Below are 11,728 nucleotides of genomic sequence, written 5' to 3' on the forward strand. Positions count from 1 at the left end.
TATAATATAATCAATACATAATTATTTGATGGCATACCAACATCACTCCAGTTCAAACGCTTTCTGTGTTTTTTTAGTATTTAACTAAAAATGCATTTGTAAGGAAGCACATGCCCTTTCAATATCTATTTGGCTATGTATGCTTTTTTTTAAATGTCTCTTCTGTAGACACATTTTACATGTCCTAATTAACCTAGTTTCTTTTTGATCTTTAAATTTCATTTTAAATCTTGTTTGAACGCATGACTAGAACCATGCATAATGCAAGAGGAACTCATGAAAAAGTACATCCTTTACAATAGTATTAACGCCTTCCCACCTATTAGGACAATCCTGCCTAATATATCATAGAATCACATTTCTTTTCCCTTTATGTCAGTAGTTTTTTTTATAATGGCAACATATAGTCACTTTCTGATTGACCACTACCTTCAGATTTTTAGAATTTTGTATAAAATTGGATCTTCCCACTTTATAGAAAAAGTTTTCATTCATGACTTTGTAGATTGCGTTATTCAATTTCACACCATTCCTATCAGCCCAGGCCAAAAGAAAATAATATATAGACACACATGAATTAAATTTATAAATATTGACATGTTAAAATATTGACTGTAACATTAAATTTGTAAATATTTATATATTGTGTATATATAAACACATATATATGTCTCTCAAAACAAACGCAGACACATATATAGATATATATAGGCACATATATGTATAGATATATACATGTATATATGCATATATGTGTGTATATACAAGTCGTCTTGTCTGATTATCTGGACCTCTAGTTTTGTATAGTCTACAAACTGTCCATACCCATTTACCTTATAACCTGAAATCAGTGCTAAGTGTATTACAAAGGGCTGGACTCAAAACTGGTCACCGAGAAACCCCACTAATGACTTTCATCCATTCAAATAACTCCCCTCTCAGCATTATGTACTGTCCCCTTGTCTAAGCTTCTTGGACATTTTGGACTTGCTTACTTCTGGACTTGCATTTCATGTATCGATCTTTTCAGCACTCTAGGACAGAAATTTTCTAGACCAAATACTTGTGCCACACTGTACCAGATATGCTGATGATGTGATTTCTCTTGCCCTATTCCTACTTTAAATTATATATCAAAATTTACATATACGGTTTTACCAGAAACAGAAGCAACTTTTCTAGCAATATTTATTCCAGGCCTACTTTATTCTTAATGTTCACCCTATCCTTTAACATCCATCCCACTTCTTAAGCTCTTATTTTACTTACATGGCTTAAGAAGTTTTTACTATGTTTCAGTTTTCTGTGCAAGTTTTGGTTTAACAAGGTTTCTGACCATTGTCAGTTTGGTTTTATACCTTCTAATTATTGATGTAGATTTCTCCTTGCTAATCAATATCTCATCTCCATTCTTTACTCTTACTAACTTGCTTAAAGTTTTTACCTTCTGGGAATTCTTTTTTGTCCCTGTTATTTGGAGGGTTTTTGTTTCTCCCCCGATGTAAACATTCAATGGTGTTTGCATTTTTTTATATAAAGTAATATCATGCCTTATCTTAATTATAATTCTGGTGCTCCTCACTCAAGACTATCTCACTAATATTTTTTTGTCTCTCTGTTTGCCTCTCCGAAACACTGGGGCTGCAGTTACAGATTATCCACATTTTTCTGTCTTGTAACTTCACATGAAATGGAAAAGCTCAAAACCACCAGATTTAAGATTATTTTCTATCATCAGTTTTTCCTGTAGATCCTATCACTCACTGAAATTAAGTCTAAATTATCCTTGCCTCTTGCTTGCTCAGTGTCTGTTCCATAGAAGAAGCTATTCTCTGTCATGTTCAAATTCGTATCATCTCCAACATCTTTGGTTAATTTTTTTCTGGTGTTTGCCTGTGAGAAATTACATAAATTTGCATAATCACAAAATATCAATTTTTTACTTTTTTCCTGTATTTGTAGTCATTATTCTCCAGATGAAATCTGGACCAACAGATTCATAATAGATTGCATCCCCGTGAAGCTTTTTTCCTCCCCTTTGCTCAATAATTTTAATTCAAGCAGACACTATCTCATCTTCACCCTCAAATTTAACATCTTTATTGCACTGTTGCTTAACAGTCTTTACTTGTTACCAGTTTTTAGTGCATTAACATGAAATTATTTCACCACCTTTTTTGTCTTTCCTAAATAGTGTGTATCCTTCAGTTCCAATATATTTCACTTATGACTTTGGTACCTCCATGTTCCTGTTTTCCCAGAACATCTGGTTCCACAAGCTATATCAACTATTCCTGTTGATATATATGTGAACTATTCCACAAGCTATATCAACTATTCTATAGTACTTCAATACTATACTATACAGTACTATAGAAAGGGAGTAGACCTGTACAGTTACAAGTTGTTATAGATATAATCTATGTATTCATCGTATCCTTTTGTTTATCTATCTTTTCTTCTGTTCCACCCTCATTCACGTCCCTCTATTTGTATTCCATATGAGGATTATACAAGTTACTTCCAACTTTCCTCCTGAGTTTTTCAGTTTAAAGGTTTTTAGGATCTCCTGGTTTAATGAAAGGCAGATGAAAGATAAATTAGCAAAAGGCAACACACTATAGTAATAAAGACCTCTTTATTTCTCATAAATTTAGCAGCATTTATTCTCTGATGTTCATATGCTCAGGTTTATAATGACAGTTCCAGTTCAAATGTTCAGATATAACTTTCCACTGTAAGGAATACTGTCAGACTATGTAGACACCATTCAAATGGAATCTAATTCCTTACTGATTTCAGTAAGAAATACAGAGCTGTGCCCTCTCATATTAGTCATGCATATTGAAATAAACATTCTGCAAAACTCTACAGAACTTTAAGGTATTTTACCCAAAATATAAAGTTAATCATAATAAGAATGAATGGAACAGCAGCATGATAGTTCTACACTAATAACTACTTAAATCTCATGTGTGCTACTAAAATAATCTAGCAGTCTAACAACTTAGATTTTACTAAATCGGATTTTCTATTAATTATTCTTTTTAATATCTCATTAGCACAGGACCAGAAAAATTAAACTGAAACACATGTACAATAGTGACTTTTACATAATCGTTTTTAACACTATTTCAGGTTTATGAAATGTCAACTTTTCCAAAACGGTTTCATTGACAGAGTTAAGCTCAGCCTAGCTGCCAAGGTTATTTAAAGTATTTTTCTCTCTTATGAATAAAAAAGTATTTGTGTGTCTAATTTTGAATGTCAGAGAGAAAAATAGCATAGAAGCACAGACAGATGGTGTAAATATGACAGGCCTTAAAAATGTAAGCATATATGCATAAAATCCCATATATTCTAAATACAGAATTATTAATTCAAAACAAAAATGTTTTTCAAAGATAGTGAGGTCGTAAGAAACTCCTGTAAAACATCCCTATTTACTATCTGTGAATTCTTTTTATTCCGCTATCATCATATATTTCATGTCAAATACTAGAAAAGCTTTAAAGAGCGTGTGTGTGCGGATAAAAAAGTGCCTAGTGTGGTTTGGTATCCTTTTCCTCACTAAAAGTGTTATCTTGGACCTCAATCTAAAGCCTTTCAAAACCTTCCACTGAATCAATGGGGTTTGCGTCAAAACAGGAAAGTCAGAGATTCTTTAATAATAGAAGTAAGTACTTGGTCCCACTGAGAAGCTTTCCAAAAGCTTCTACTAGGTCAGGAATATTACCTGGTTTATAGAAGAAAGTTGTCTTCCATCCAAACACCATATCTTGCATATTTCAGGCCTAAGGAAAGAGGATTTGAGTCACACTCCTTTTAAATTTGCAAAGAGAAGAATACACCTTTAGGGGAAGGCTGAGCATTAAGAAAAAAGTGGTTCTTTACAATCATCCCAGGATTTAGCATGTTGGAGTGTTAAGATACGAGCTGACAGGGGTCCGCTGAAGAGATAGATGTGATGAATTCACGTATCATAAGCCGAGTATTCTTCCCTCTTCAGTGTTTAGACTTGCACAAGAAAACCTGGGAAGGCACCACTATGTCTAGCATTACATTTGAGTTAAAGCTGTATTCCAACCTCTGTGCTGTGCACATGGGATGTACTTCATGTGTTTCTGTATGCATAACACCTATTTGAATTACATACTAAAATGTACGCAGCACATAACAGTAATGAATACACAAATGGCAACATGTGCACATCTTTTCATGTATGCAATTAAATCACCTTTTTTTCTGAAGATCAGCCGCATACCTAATTTCACGGAAAATAAAAACCTAAAGCTAAACGTAAAAAACATCACCACTGCCACAGCCAGCTTTGCACAGAAAAAGCCCCTCCATGTTCCGTATGCAAACGGAATAGCGGCAGTTCTCCCAACCGGCACCAAAAAGAACGCAGTCAGCACAGCGTCGCCTACTTCGTCTCTCCCCGTCGCGGCCACCGACGCCCCCCGGCAGGCCCTGGGGGTCTCGCCCTCCGCGGTGCCCCGGGGGGGGCTCGCCCGCCCTGCGGGGCTGCCCGCGGCCGGGGGCAGCGCGCTCTGCTTGAGGCAGCGCGGCCCATCCGCCGCCCTGTTCTGCCACCTGGCGGCGGCGGGAGACACCGCACCGCGCCACGGCGGCAGCCCGCGGCCAGCCAGCCCCGCGGCGGTGGCCTCCCTGAGCGCCCGGGAGCGCCGCCGGCACCGCGGCCTCCCCCGTTGCCTCGGGAAGCGGGCCGGGCGGGGATGAAGGGCATCCTCAGAGCCGCTTAACTGTTGTTGCTGCATCCCACCCACCCACCCCCCCCCCCCAAACCCCCTCCGCGCAGCCTGGCTGGGGTGGGCAGAGAGGAAAAGGTAAAATGAACGACCCCGTCACACACTGAACCTTCCCGGTTTCGGAGGATGGGTGTAGCGAAGCCCGCCGTTTCCTTTCACCGCGACCGCCCAATTCCCCACGGTCTTCGCGGATGCAGCGGAGGCTCCCCCACAGCGAGCAGCGGCAGCGGCGGCCGCCTGGCGACCGGCTCCCGCCGCCCGCTCCGCGCCGCTCCGCTCGGCGCCAAGCCATGGCCAGCGAGCGCTGCAGGGAGAGGACGCGGGCTGCTGCGCTGCCGCGCCGGTCCCTACCGCGGGCCGCCGGGCCGCGGGACTACGGCCCGAGGGTGTGCAGGAGAGCGGGGGCGGCGCCCGGGGCGGTGGCGGAGAGCGGGGAAAGTTGGTCCGTGCCAGGGAAAGTGTGAGTACAGCCCCGGGGTGCGTGGGGTGGGGGGGTGGCGGGAGCGCGGCGCTCCTATCGGCATGTGTGTGCCTGCGCGTGTGCGTGTGCGGTGTGTGACCGTGCGTGCGGGAGGCGCGGCGCCGAGCGGGCCGGCTGCCCGCCGCGCCGTCAGCCGGGGACACCCGCCCCGCCGCCCCGGACCTCCCCCACGGCCCCCTCCCTCCCGCCTCCCCCGCCGCCTCTCTCCTTCCCGCAGCCTCCGCCCCACTCAGCGCCCCCGGCCGCCGCCCCGCCCTCGCTCCCCTCCCACCGCTCCCCCTCCCGCTGCGCCTCAGCGGCGGCGCGGAAAGCGCGGCGCTCCGCCGGCCGCCCCCGCCCCTGCCGTGAGGGCGCGCGCCGGAGCGCGCGTGCGGGGCGCGCGCCCCCGCGGCTGCCTGGGCACGCGCGCGCGCGCCCGCGCATGTGTGAGTGTGTGTGCGCGCGTGTGTGTGTGTGCGCGCGTGTGTGTGTGTGCGCCCCTGTGCGAGCGCTGGTGTCTCGGCGCCGCCTGCGTGCGGGGGGTGTTTGTGTGCGTTCCGCACCGAGCCTCCACGGCTGCTGCGATACTCGCCTCCTCTGCCGCCGCCGCCGCCCCGGCGGCTCCGCGCAGCGCCCGCGCAGCGGGTAGGCATCTTCATGGGCTGCCACCATGCTTGGGCCCCGGAGATTTCGGGCGAAGTAAGTACCGGGGTTGACTTTTGTCACGCTCTCTTTCTCTCTTTTCTTCCTCCCTTCCTTCCCACCCCCGCCCCCCCGCCCCTTCACCGCCGGGTCTTTCCTTGCTGTTGCTTTCCACCCCCAACCACTCCCCCGCGCCCCCCCCGGAAAGCCATTTCTCCCAACTCTGGGTGCTGCTCAGTTGGGTGGCAGTGTCCGGCTGGGGCTGCTTGCTTGCTGCTGCTGCTGTCGGCGGTACTGAAAGCTGCTTCGAGCCGGATATGCAGTGCGGTAATCTAAGGGCTGAACTCTTCGGGGAAAAAACCACACACACAAGAAAAATCCCCATGCAATCCCTTTCCTCTTCTCCCCTCCCCCCCTTCGCCCCCCCACCCCCCCACCCCCCCGCCCCAATATGAACCTCTGTAGGGAGCTGGCGAACAGCAGCACGCAGTCATCACGGAGGGGTTTCCAGGGCGGGATTGCAACCTTGCATATAGCCAGCTACAACTTTATTTTCTTTACCTCCCATCCCCCCCCCCCCCCCCCCATTTTTTTTTTTCAGGGAAAGGGAGAAAGGAGGAGGGAGGGAATATTGTATTTGCCTCCTTTACTAACCATAATTGAATTAAAGTTGTAAAATGCCTTGGAGTTTAACACTGACCGGGCAGGTTTTCAACGGCTTTTTTTTTTCCTCTGAAGAACTGTCAGTTAATGGATGAATGGATCTGATCGAGCTGAGAAAGAATATGCTAGATACATGCCTTTGAGTAAGATTCCTGCTGCCTTTATGCAGTGAAGCCGTTTGCTTTGAGTAATTCCGATCCAGTTGACGTCTGGTCAGATTTAGAGAGAGATTCACCGAGACTTCCGATTTCTTGCTGCATGACTGCCTTTACTGCAAGTGCTAGATTTGCAGCCTTCAACCTGATGCCAGAGGAGATGTCCTGCAGTACTGAGACTTCCCGGTTTTTAGGATACGTTCCTCCAAACCAGAGTTGTGGCACGGGGGTTGGAGCTCTGAGGTGGACGATAGAAAATGCAAGCCTGCTCCAAGATCCCAGCATTTAAGCCTGGATGATTCATTAGTCTTCCCCTACCGACACACAGAATGCATTTATTTTCCCTATTCATATTGCTTTTAGACTAGTAGAAGTAGAAGAAAGATACAAGGAGTCAGAAAGCCTGCAAGAAGGAATGGAAATGGGATTTGTTTCCAGCTAGGTGAAATTCGGGTATTAAATTACTGATGTAGGTCAGTGGTAGGGTTTCCTTTCCACCCCCCTTTGCTTTTAATCCGCCTGGGTGTCTTCTCCCCTAAAGGATGAAGAGTACTGACAGCCATCGCTGCTTATAATCAGTAACTCTGATGCTTGGAGTGTTGGCAATGAGATATTTCCATGAGACCTATTTAGATCTCTCCACTTCTACCAGGCTAGTTTTGCAGAACGTTGGGAATAAACGATATGTCAGATATGGCTGAGACTCCGAAGATGATCCGCATGTTTTACATTTTTCACAAATTTTGGGTGAGTGGTTAAAACATTTCCACTAAGCATGTGTGTGTGTGTGTGTGTGTGTGTGTGTGTGTAAGAACTGAAGACCTCTGCTTGATAGTCAGCTCTGTTACATTGTATATAACTCATGCAGGGTGTGTGTGTCATAAAATCAATTAAAATTATTTACTTGTGTAAAGATATAAAATTTCTCTCACTGAAGAGAGCCGTTAAGTGCACTGAAGTAGGAGGTTAATGTATTTGATCTCAGTACTGAAGAATTCCACCACAGAAGTCATCGGGGGGGGGGGGGGGGTGGTGCACGTCTGTGTGGGTAGGTGTGTGCTTTGTAAACATATAGATAGAAAAAAAAACCCCAATAAAACAGTTTTAAGAAATGGGTGATGTGGAGAATGTGTCAGTATTCTCTCTGATGCATTAAGCTGCCGTTTTCAGCACTGAGCATTTTTCTTTGGACTCCTACCATGGCATTTCCACCACCGGTTAAAAATCAAGGTAGAAGGAGGGGAAGACCTTGGTGTGCTGTTCACTGGAGAGGTTCTGAAGGGAAGGGAGAGCTGGGTAATAGGGGAGGTGGGAAACCTCGTAAAATGGTGCTTCTTTTCTTTTAAATTAGAACCGTGAAACTGAACTGACAGCCATTTTATGTATATTTATGGGGCTGGTCTTGAAAAAGAAATCCAAGGAAGCATTGAAATGCACCCCACAGGACCAAAACCAGAACAATTCCTACTGTGACCTCACCTTTTTAAACACCGCAGGCATTTGACTCACTAGGAGTTGCCCATCAACTTTTTAATCAATGTGTGTCATCCAGTTTTTGAAAGTGTGGGAATTAGAAGTGACAGGAGGTTTTGGGTTTTTTTTTATTAACAATCCATTCTCTGTCCCACTGAAGATATATATAGACTTTCATTTTAAGTTTTATGGGGCTATAATATTATGCTGCTTTCTTTTTTTCTCCTTACCCTTACAGGAAATAAAATGTACGCTTGCTGCTCTACAGTAACTTTGGAACAGGATCTCAACAAAAAAATGCATATCTGGATGCTGCAGACGATTGCATTTGCTTTAACATCGCTAGTCCTTTCGTGGGCAGAAAGCATCGAGTATTATGGGGAAATCTGTGATAATGCATGTCCTTGTGAGGAGAAGGACAGCATCTTAACAGTGAGCTGTGAAAACAGAGGGATCATCAGCCTTTTTGAGATCAGTCCACCAAGGTTCCCTGTCTACCACCTCTTATTGTCTGGGAACCTTTTGAACAGGCTGTACCCAAACCAGTTTGTCAATTACACGGGGGCTTCGATTTTGCATCTGGGGAGCAATGACATACAAGACATCGAAACCGGGGCCTTTCATGGTCTGAGAGGTTTGAGGAGGCTGCACCTGAACAATAACAAGCTGGAACTTTTACGAGATGACACTTTCCTTGGGCTAGAGAGTTTGGAATACCTACAGGTCGATTATAATTATATTAGTGTCATTGAACCCAATGCCTTCAGTAAACTGCATTTGCTGCAGGTGCTGATTCTCAATGATAACCTCCTCTCCAGTTTGCCCAACAACCTTTTCCGTTTTGTGCCCTTAACTCACCTGGACCTGAGGGGTAACCGGCTGAAGCTGTTGCCCTATGTGGGCCTCTTGCAGCACATGGATAAAGTGGTGGAGCTGCAGCTGGAGGAAAACCCCTGGAATTGCTCCTGTGAGTTGATTGCTCTAAAGGATTGGCTAGACAGTATCTCCTACTCTGCTCTGGTGGGAGATGTAGTTTGTGAGACCCCTTTCCGCTTACATGGTCGAGACTTGGATGAAGTCTCCAAGCAGGAGCTTTGCCCCAGGAGGCTCATCTCGGATTATGAAATGAGACCGCAGACACCATTGAGCACCACAGGGTATTTCCACACTACCCCGGCTTCGGTCAACTCCGTGGCCACTTCTTCTTCAGCTGTTTACAAATCCCCCTTGAAGCCCCCCAAAGGGACTCGCCAACCCAACAAGACGAGGGTGCGCCCCACCTCCCGCCTGCCCTCAAAAGACCTGGGATACAGCAACTATGGCCCCAGCATTGCCTACCAGACCAAATCCCCGGTGCCTTTGGAGTGCCCCACTGCCTGCACTTGCAACTTGCAGATTTCTGACCTGGGCCTCAATGTCAATTGTCAGGAGAGGAAGATTGAGAGCATTTCTGAACTGCAGCCCAAACCCTATAATCCTAAGAAGATGTATCTGACAGAAAACTACATTGCTCTGGTACGCAGGGCAGATTTTGTGGATGCTACTGGGCTGGATTTGCTGCACCTGGGCAATAATCGGATCTCAGTCATTCAGGACCGGGCTTTTGGGGATTTAACTAATTTGCGAAGGCTGTACCTGAACGGGAACCGGATTGAGCGGCTGAGCCCAGAGCTGTTGTATGGGCTGCAGAGCCTGCAGTACCTCTTCCTGCAGTACAACGTCATCCGGGAGATAGAGGCAGGCACCTTTGAACCTGTCCCCAACCTTCAGCTCTTGTTTTTGAACAACAATTTGCTGAGGTCTTTGCCGGGGAACATTTTTTCTGGTCTGTCTCTCTACAGGCTGAGCCTGCGCAGCAACCACTTCTCCTACCTGCCGGTGAGCGGGGTGCTGGACCAGCTGAAATCCCTGCTGCAGATCGACCTGCACGAGAACCCCTGGGACTGCACGTGCGACGTGGTGGGCATGAAGCTGTGGCTGGAGCAGCTCAACACCGGTGTCCTGGTGGACCAGGTTATCTGCGAGTCCCCCAAGAAGTTTGCCCAGAGCGACATGCGGGCCGTCCGGGCGGAGCTGCTGTGCCCCGACTACTCGGACATCGTCGTCTCCACGCCCACGCCGTCCCCGGGCCAGCTGCCGGCCAGGACCACCCCCTCCTCCTCCACCGTGCGCCTCAACGGCACGGCGGCGGCAGGCGGCTCTGCGCCCGCGGGCGGCGGCGGCGGCGGCGGCGGCGGCGGCGGCGGCAGCTCCTCGGTGCCGCTCTCGGTGCTCATCCTCAGCCTGCTGCTGGTCTTCATCATGTCCGTCTTCGTGGCGGCGGGGCTTTTCGTCCTGGTGATGAAGCGGCGCAAGAAGGGCCAGGGTGACCACGCCAGCGCCAACAACTCCGACGTCAGCTCCTTCAACATGCAGTACAGCGTCTACAGCGGCGGCCACCACCACCACCACCCCCACCTCCAGCAGCACCCGCCCCACCGCGGCGGCGGCGGGGGGAGCGGTGGCGGGGGGGGCGCGGTGCTGCCCAAAGTGAAGACCCCGGCCGGCCACGTCTACGAGTACATCCCGCACCCCCTGGGCCACATGTGCAAAAACCCCATCTACCGCTCCCGGGAGGGCAATGCGGGCGAGGATTACAAAGACCTCCACGAGCTCAAGGTCACCTACAGCAGCCACCCCCTGCAACCCGGGGGGGGCGCGCAGCCGCCCCCGCCGCCCCCGCCGCCGCCGGCGCCCGGCGGGGAGGATGCGCCTGTGCGCAGCCCCGCGTACAGTGTGAGCACCATCGAGCCGCGGGAGGAGCTGCTCACCCCGGTGCAAGACGCCGATCGCTTTTACAGGGGCATTTTGGAGCCCGACAAACACTCCTCCTCCTCCACGCTGGGCACACCCGGCTCCACCCTCCCCGACTACCCCAAGCTCCCCGCCGCCTACACCTACTCCCCCAACTATGACCTTAGGCGTGCCCACCAGTACTTGCACCCGGGGCCGGGGGACAGCAGGCTCCGGGAGACGGTGCTCTACAGTCCCCCGAGTACTGTCTATGTAGAGCCCAACAGGAACGAGTACCTGGAGCTAAAAGCAAAACTAAACGCAGAGCCGGACTACCTCGAGGTGCTGGAAAAACAGACCACATTCAGCCAGTTCTGAGAAACAGCCCCCTCCCGCCTCCCCGCCACCCACAGCAGCTCCTCCTCTAGGGTATTTGTATTTAACAACCACACGCAAAACAAAGAAACGTAAATGCTGACTTCCCCCCCCCCACCTCGCCCCCCTCTTTTTTTCCCCCTTTAGTTCATTTTACTGTAGGGTGAAGTGCCTTGGCACAGGATTTTTCAGCTTTGGGGAATGATTCTGAAAGGGTGTGCTCTTTATTTTCTTTTAAGTTTGGGGTCTTTTTTTGCTTCTTTTACTGTGTTTGGAAGTAGGAAACCACCTATTGTGTAAATTGGGCGCAACACTGGCATTGTGTGTGTGTCCATGTGCGCTTGGGGAAGGTGGCAGGAGGGTCTTGTCAGCTCCTATTCAGGTTACAAGTACGAAAGTCATGGTCACTTTTTTTT

At 48.2% G+C, this 11,728-nt stretch overlaps 1 protein-coding gene across 1 annotated transcript; it reads left to right on the forward strand.

The window, feature by feature from the left end:
* Positions 1-8,411: 8,411 nt before the first annotated feature.
* On the forward strand, positions 8,412-11,315 carry SLITRK5 (SLIT and NTRK like family member 5). The gene has a single exon (XM_009813127.2). It carries the CDS (start codon positions 8,412-8,414, stop codon positions 11,313-11,315), a length of 2,904 nt encoding a protein of 967 aa, XP_009811429.2.
* Positions 11,316-11,728: the final 413 nt, after the last annotated feature.

The sequence above is a fragment of the Gavia stellata genome, chromosome 1 (assembly GCF_030936135.1).
Source record: "Gavia stellata isolate bGavSte3 chromosome 1, bGavSte3.hap2, whole genome shotgun sequence".
Classification (NCBI taxonomy): domain Eukaryota; kingdom Metazoa; phylum Chordata; class Aves; order Gaviiformes; family Gaviidae; genus Gavia; species Gavia stellata.

Excerpts from the sequence above, each read along its gene's own strand:
- SLITRK5 (XM_009813127.2), top strand. The coding sequence starts at position 8,412 with ATGTACGCTTGCTGCTCTACAGTAACTTTGGAACAGGATCTCAACAAA.